A 7,500-nucleotide genomic window follows, 5' to 3' on the forward strand; every position below is an offset into this window, starting at 1 on the left:
GTCACCTGGTTTTCACTAAAACCAGGTGAATTTATTTAGCTCAGCTCCACTGCAAGATGCAAGATGAGCATGTACCGTGAAAACACCACCTCTAAATGCATCCGTAGAACCAAAAACATGGCAGGACTACTTTATTTTAACTTCTACTTCTACTTTATACATCTCTGGTTGGAAAACCTGCAGGACAGCGGACCTGGAGGACCGACTCTGGCCACCCTTGATGTAGACTTTAGACAAAAGCAAATGAAAAGTTCAAAATGCTTTACTGTAACATACTGTAGGCTCTAATAAAAAATTGTTCTTGACATGTTGATGCATTATCACTTCAACATGTCAATTTAATAACACTGACACCAATGCACAGTTTTTAAAGTCTGTTCCTCAGACTGGGGCAACACGGACCACGGGTCACAGGAGGCGGCGGTGGGGTTTTGTACTGACCGGGCATGAACGCCCTTTTGTGTCTCAGTCACTCCGTCTGTTATGTCCAAACAGGAACTAAAAATATCCAGTTGTAAGTTAACTGAATATTTACATAAGTTTGGCATCCTTCTCTTTATTTTTCCCTTAAACATCAGTTCTTCCCTCTTCTAAATGATAATTCTAATCCCGTTGCTTGTCTGTTCCAGCAGGTAAACACACCTGATGGCTGAAATTCATCATCACATATTAGTCCCTCGGTGTTTAGAAGGAAGTCAGTTTAATTAATAAATACAAAGATTTTCATCCTTCTTTGTTATAAATATTTAATTTGGTTAATAATTAAGTTGAGAATATCCCTTTATCTGCTACTGTGTAAAGAGAATACTCGTGTTAAAAATCAGCTTATGTGCTATTACAAATGAACTTCTTTTAAGCTTTAACTTACTGCACTATTGTCCATACAGAGGAACTTATAAAAAAAATTTGCAATGTACCAGTTTTGAATTTTATGCGCACTAATGCAATTAACTGCATTTATAAATTATAACAGTTGTCGAACAGAATATTGTAAGATTAAATATCAGGGTAATATTTCACAAATCTGGGTTGTGGTATGATATGAATGTAAAACTCAGTTCTCAGTCCAATTTTATTGAAAACATTTTTTATTCAACTGCAGATTCAAATGATTTGATGCCATTGTCATGGACATTTAAGTATGGGCTTCTATGTTTAGGAGAATTAACTGAATGCATTTAGATCTTGCAGCTGATCTATAAAATAATGTGGATTTACAAGGTCTACATTGCTATATGCATTTTAAAGTACCTTGTATTCAGTTGAAATTGGTCATTCAAAGCTACGTACATTCACATAACTGTGACAACTTAGCTATGTCTCCTAATAATTTTGGTTTTATTGACAGGTAAAATGACTCTGAGAAAGTTCATTAATGCATGAAGTGCAGCTTCCAGCTTTCTTGCTACAGCTAGTTTGCAGAAGGCAGGTAAGAAAAGTGAGTGCTTGTGCTGTTGTGGCAACCCTCGTCAACAGAAAGTCTGCTGTTTTTCTCCAGCCTACTGTTATACTTTCACTCTTGTTTTCTTTTTCAAGACGTTTGCAAACAAAGTTGCAAAAATGAGGAGAAATTGTAGGTCTGTAACTCTTTTGTTGAGAATCAGAGGTGGAAAGCAGTTAAGCTTTGAACCATGACAAATCCTAACATTGGTAGAACATAAGAGGGGATACGGGGTTCTGATGCAGCTTCAGAAAGTATTAACAAAAACACCAGTGGTTTCTTTTCTTCTTTTTAAACATTGTTTGACCAAATATGAATTTAGATGAAAAAATGTATGATAAACTACCTAGCCCTAGTGTAGCCTGTTAGCTGCACATCTTCACACCCGTTTCCATTGCTTACCAATGATCTGAGAGGCATTGGCTTGCTCAAAGGTCACAGCATCAGACTTGGGGAAGTAGATATTGGTTGGCATTTGTCTAAGGGCCGCTGAAGAGTAGGCGCCTCCTCCTGTAGAAAGAAGAGGCCAATAATATGAGTGAAAACTCAACATCAAAGAATTTTTTGTTATTGAAGAAATATAAATGACAAGATCATTACAGATTTTTTTTTGTACTGCTCAAAAAATTAATGGGAACACTAAACACATTGTGGATCTGAATTAATTAAATATTTTTTAATAAATACTTTGTTCTTTCCATAGTTGAATGTGCTGACAACAAAATCACTCAAAAATTATCAATGAAAATCAAATGTATCAACCTATGGAGGTGTGGATTTGGAGTTGTACTCAAAATTGAAGTGGAAAAACACACCACAGGCTGATCCAACTTTGATGTAATGTCCTTTAAACAAGTCAAAATGAGGCTCAGTAGTGTGGGTGGCCTCCGCGTGTCTCTATGACCTCCCTACATCCTGCATGGTGTTGGGCTGTAAGCACAACCCCCACCTGTGGATGCCTGGCCCTCATACCACCCTCATGGAATCTGTTTCTGACTGTTTAGGCAGACACATGCACATTTGTGGCCTGCTGGAGCTAATTTTGCAGGGCTCTGGCAGTGCTCCTCCTGGTCCTCTTTGCACAAAGAAGGAGGTAACGGTCCTGCTGCTGGGTTGTTGCCCTCCCACAGCCTCCTCCACATCTCCTGATGTACTGGCCTGTCTCCTGGTAGCGCCTCCATGCTCTGAACACGACGCTGACAGACACAGCCAACCTTCTTGCCACAGCTGACATTGATGTACCATCTTGGATGAGCTGCACTACCTGAGTCACTTGTGTGGGTTGTAAACTCCGTCTCATGCTACCACTAGAGTGAAAGCACCGCCAGCATTCAAAAGCGACCAAAACATCAGCCAGAAAGCATCGGAACTGAGAAGTGGTCCTGTGGTCACCACCTGCAGAACCACTCATTTATTGGGTGTGTCTTGCCAATTGCCTAAAATTTCCACCTGTTGTCTATTCCGTTTACACAACAGCATGTGGAATTGATTGTCAATCAGTGGTTCTTCCTAAGTGGACAGTTTGATTTTTGACTTGGAGTTACATTGTGTTGTTTAAGTGTTCCATTTATTTTTTTGAGCAGTGTATATATCTATATACATTTTTTTTTTTGGTCTGTGTACTTTGCATCTTCACAGCTGAGGAAATGTTCAGAGTTTTAAGGCTTAAACAAACATTAAGCATGAGCTCATTTATTAATTAATCATAACTTAAAATGTAAATGTTTTGACTTCACCTTATAACCTGCCTTTCTGAATAGTCTAGTTAATCAGTGTTTGTTTCAGTTGGAATCTCACCTGTGAAGGGATCTGCCACACCTACTGGAGCACTTGGGTTGGGGCCTGACCCTGGGATGTAGCGACCAGCACCTGACAGTGGGTGAGGGTGGAGACAAAAAGAAAAGTCGGCTATAACACTGTATTTGCAAGTCATAGTCATAGAAATTATTCGTCTCTAAATGTTCTGAACCTGTGAAAGGATCTGCTCCAAAGTTTGGCCTATTATCAGATGAACCAGGGATATATCGTGCTCCTCCTATCATAAGAATACACAAAGCACACATAAAAATTAAACTAATAAAAATTAAATAAAAGAAAGAACAGGTTTGTGAAATGTAATGAACACATTAAAAACTACTCAAATCACAAGATAGTGATAATTTCTGGAAAGAGGGACAACGCCAGCCTCACCAGTAAATGGATCAGCAACTGCAGACTGGGCTGGTCCCACTACATGTCCTTTAGTGTTCTCGATGATAAAGTTAGCAACCTGGTCGAGGAACATGGGGCTGAGATCATTCTTCTGCAGAAAGTTGTGTGCCGTCAGCCAGGGGTCGTCTGTCACATTGTAAGGCAGCTTCATGGAGGGCCCTCCCTCATTCACATCAATGGTGAACACGTAGTCGTACTCCTGATGCCAGACAAGGTCTCATTATTGACAGTTCTTCAGACAGCACTCATTAAACTGGTACCAACAATTGTGGTCTTACCTTTCCCTCATACATGACACTCTTGGAGGTCTGTTGGTTTGAGCCTCCGACCACGTCCCCAATTTTCATCCAGCGGCCATCACTGACACTCCATTGATATGCCTCCACCTTTTGTCCATCTTTAATCAACCGAGTCTGTCCATCACGATTTCCTTGATAGAAAAGGTAAGCAATGATGCTGATGTATTAAAAAAGGAAGAAGAAGCGAACAAAAAGGAGTAAATTTTACATAATTAAAGTGTCATCTCTTTTATTACCAGGTTCATTCAGGTGCTCTCTTCCAGGCAGGTCCTCCAATTTGATGTCTCCAAGGTCCCCAGTTTTGGGATCAATGGTGGCTTTTGAAAGCTCATTCTCAAAGGCCTGCAAGTCTTCTGCACTGGCCATGCGATCCTCAGCTTCCGTAAAAATACGGATGATGCCGTCACTGCGTGCAGAAGAGCAGCACCCAGGTCACCTCAACATAAACTATCTGTTCAAATTTTCAAAAGCTTGCATAAACGAAAGCTTATTAAATAAATTGGTAATGTATTAGGATATTGTCATTTAAATATTTATGATGAAACATGAGTGTTCGCAGTCATTATGGACTGACTGAATGCCAAGCTATGTTACCTAGCCCCGACGGCGATGTCGCCATTAGGCAGAATACAGCAGCACCAGACAGACTGGGCAGGCAGGCGGATGGTCTGGCAGCATTCTCCTTTCCTCCATATCCGCAAAGTCCTGTCCTCTCCTGTGCTGATAAAATCTACACATAAACAGTCAGAAGTTAGAGTTTACCGGGCATCAACTTACAGAGCTTGAAATAAATTTATATTGGTTCAATAAAGGCACACACATACACACACTTCCTGTTTGCTGCTGCTGTTGCCTTTAAATATTAACATTATGAACAAACCTTTGCTATTGGGGAAGACAGCCAAGCTGTAGATGTAGTTGGTGTGACTGTAGTAGACCTGTACACATTCCCCTGTCACAAGCCACCTTCTGATACTTGCATCATTGCTGCAAGAGAAAAACTCAGTGTTGCTGATCACTGCCAGTCCTCTCACGCAGTCCTCATGGCCTAAGATGGAAGTCATACAGTATATTAGTTATAATCAAGGTTTACATTCATTTTTTAGCTTGTAAAAATGTAAGCACTCTGTACTTTCTCAAGTGTTTGCATTGCAATACTTTAACAGAATACTCTGATTGAACCATTCAGACAGGAAAATACATGCCAACATCACCCTATAAGATCCGGACTTGTGTTGCATACTATTCTTAATCAAGTCTGAAGGAACAATTTTCTTTTTTGTTTCTTTTTGTAGATATTGATAAAAATATTAATAAAGTAAATCACAATTACCGCATAACTTTTGACCACTCAAATTTCAAGTTTTTCATATTAATGGTACGTTTTAGCAAAGCCATTTTGCAAAACCAATTAACTTTTTATGCAAAATTTAATTAATTAAATAAGGTGCTCAGATTTCAGTGGCTATAGTGACTTAAATATTTAGTAAACTATACTGACATTGATAAAAGCATTACAAATTTAGAACTGAATAAGTAAGAGTGCAAAATTGCTAATTTAGCAGAACTTCCTGAGCAGAATAAAGATAATACTCGTAAAATATTTAATAATGAAAGACATATTTACTGCTCATTCACCCACCACTTCATCATAAGGTTTAAGTCCAATCCAAAATCATTTTTAAACTTATATGAATGCAGTTACATGAACTTAGCAGAAAAAATATTTCATGTTATATCTCTTTTTTTTTTTCTTACCTGTAAACGTTTTCTCGCATCGGCCAGCCTTCCAAAGCTTGATGGTCTTATCAGCTGATCCAGAAAGCATTAGGCCTTGTTCAGGTAAGATGACCACAGCCCAAACTGCTGCAGAGTGGCCCTGTAGCCAATTAAAAAGCAGTAAACAAGCTCTATCAATTTTTCAAATGACAGTTTGCTCACATGCACCAAACACAGTCACTCAAGTGTAGTGTAAAAGCGTGGTAATTATACATAATGTTGGAGCTGGCAATTTAATATCTAAAAATCTTATCTATTTCCAATAACCTGAGTTATCTTAGTGGATTCAGCCTACCTGTAAAGTCATCATGCACTTCTCATTGAGCCACACTTTGGCTGTTGTGTCCCAGGAGCCACTCAGGAGCGTCCCAAATTTTCCAGAAGACAGAGTGCAAACTGGAAATCAAAAGTAAACGCGCTTGAGCTATATGCTAAGTGAAGATGCTTGATATACTAATAAATAACAACATATCACAGGAACATCAAGAAATCTTTCATCAATCTAAAAGCACAACTCACCTGTATTTTTATGACCCTGAAGGGTGAATAAGGGTTGTGGCTGATCCAGTGTGAAAACACAAATGTTGTTATCATTCCCGCCTGTGGCAATCAGTCCCCGAGGATATGTTTCATTGGGTGCAATGATGCAGACACAGGATACAAAATTTGAGTGGCCTGACATACAGTGCATCTCGGTGAAGCCTTTATCTGGGCTGCAGAAAGGAAAGGGAAGAGAGGAAAAACGTGCTCGGTCAGCACCAAAATCAAGTGCAACTGAGCACGGCTAACTTGGAAAATTAACTGGAAAATAAATGCTAAACAAAATATATGACATCACATTTACATATTGTTGAAATTAAGCAGCACTTGATCGTAAGTGCGGTTTATGTAGAGATGCAATTGAATGAATGACAAAGCTAATTTGAACTGGTAGCTGCATAGCTAACTTAGCTACTAGCACTAATCTTTATAATGATACCAAAACTTGTGTCAACAATGATGAGTAATGTGTTGAGTAATTTTGTAAACTACTCTTTTTTATTATTATTTTTTATTTATTTATTAATGCAGCCGTGTTCCCGGCAAAAGAGTTTCTGGTGAGCAGAAATAAGTGGTCGTCTGGCAGCAGTTACTCAGTGAGGAGCTATGGTGCTAATGCTAGCTACCTTGAATTTGGCACCCAGACTCTTCCGGTTCGGTCCCTGGACACAGACACGAAAGCTCCCTCTGGGAAAACAGCAGCTGCTAGTCCCCTGATGTCCATCTCATGGCCGGGGATGGAACACCTGAGTTTGTACGAGTTAGACGAGGCCATTTTACTCCGAAAACAAAGTGAAACTACTACAACAGAATGAAGCTATGCGGCGTTGCTGTCAACAAACACCAGCCGCCTATGCCAGTGGAAGTCGAATTGCGTCATTGTATGCTAATGATCCTTTCAAATTAAAGTTGTTTTCACATTTTGTGAGTTCAGACTAAAATCATAAAACATTTAAACAACATCGTTAAGATTGTATTTTCATAAATTAAAAATGGGGATTGTACCGAGTTTCTTACTTCTACTGTTTCGATTTTAAAGAAATTAAATTTTAAACGAAAAAAGTTTAAATTATAATTAATTGTGAATTTTAAATGACCATAATAATGAAATAAGACGATAACAATCAATAAAATGTATATTTTATCTCTTTCGAAATTTTTCTAACCTTTTTCTAAAAGTTTTATTTTCGCTTATAATTAAACCGGAAACAGTTTTATTTCTAGCGAAGG

At 38.7% G+C, this 7,500-nt stretch overlaps 1 protein-coding gene across 1 annotated transcript in view; it reads right to left on the reverse strand.

The window, feature by feature from the left end:
• plaa (phospholipase A2-activating protein) overlaps nt 1–7,112 on the reverse strand; it is an 8,684-nt gene extending 1,572 nt beyond the window's left edge. The window contains exons 1-12 of the mRNA XM_079257720.1: nt 6,897–7,112; nt 6,250–6,443; nt 6,026–6,126; nt 5,710–5,830; nt 4,832–4,999; nt 4,546–4,681; nt 4,188–4,357; nt 3,931–4,082; nt 3,632–3,851; nt 3,411–3,476; nt 3,239–3,310; nt 1,844–1,951 (exon numbers count right to left, since the gene is read on the reverse strand). Coding sequence (XP_079113846.1) covers nt 1,844–1,951; nt 3,239–3,310; nt 3,411–3,476; nt 3,632–3,851; nt 3,931–4,082; nt 4,188–4,357; nt 4,546–4,681; nt 4,832–4,999; nt 5,710–5,830; nt 6,026–6,126; nt 6,250–6,443; nt 6,897–7,045 — 1,657 coding nt within the window. The 5' untranslated portion in view covers nt 7,046–7,112. The remainder of the gene's footprint in view (nt 1–1,843; nt 1,952–3,238; nt 3,311–3,410; nt 3,477–3,631; nt 3,852–3,930; nt 4,083–4,187; nt 4,358–4,545; nt 4,682–4,831; nt 5,000–5,709; nt 5,831–6,025; nt 6,127–6,249; nt 6,444–6,896) is intronic.
• Between the last annotated feature and the right edge of the window lie 388 nt (nt 7,113–7,500).

Source organism: Telmatherina bonti (genome assembly GCF_933228915.1).
Source record: "Telmatherina bonti genome assembly, chromosome: 18".
NCBI classification, from domain to species: Eukaryota; Metazoa; Chordata; class Actinopteri; order Atheriniformes; family Telmatherinidae; genus Telmatherina; species Telmatherina bonti.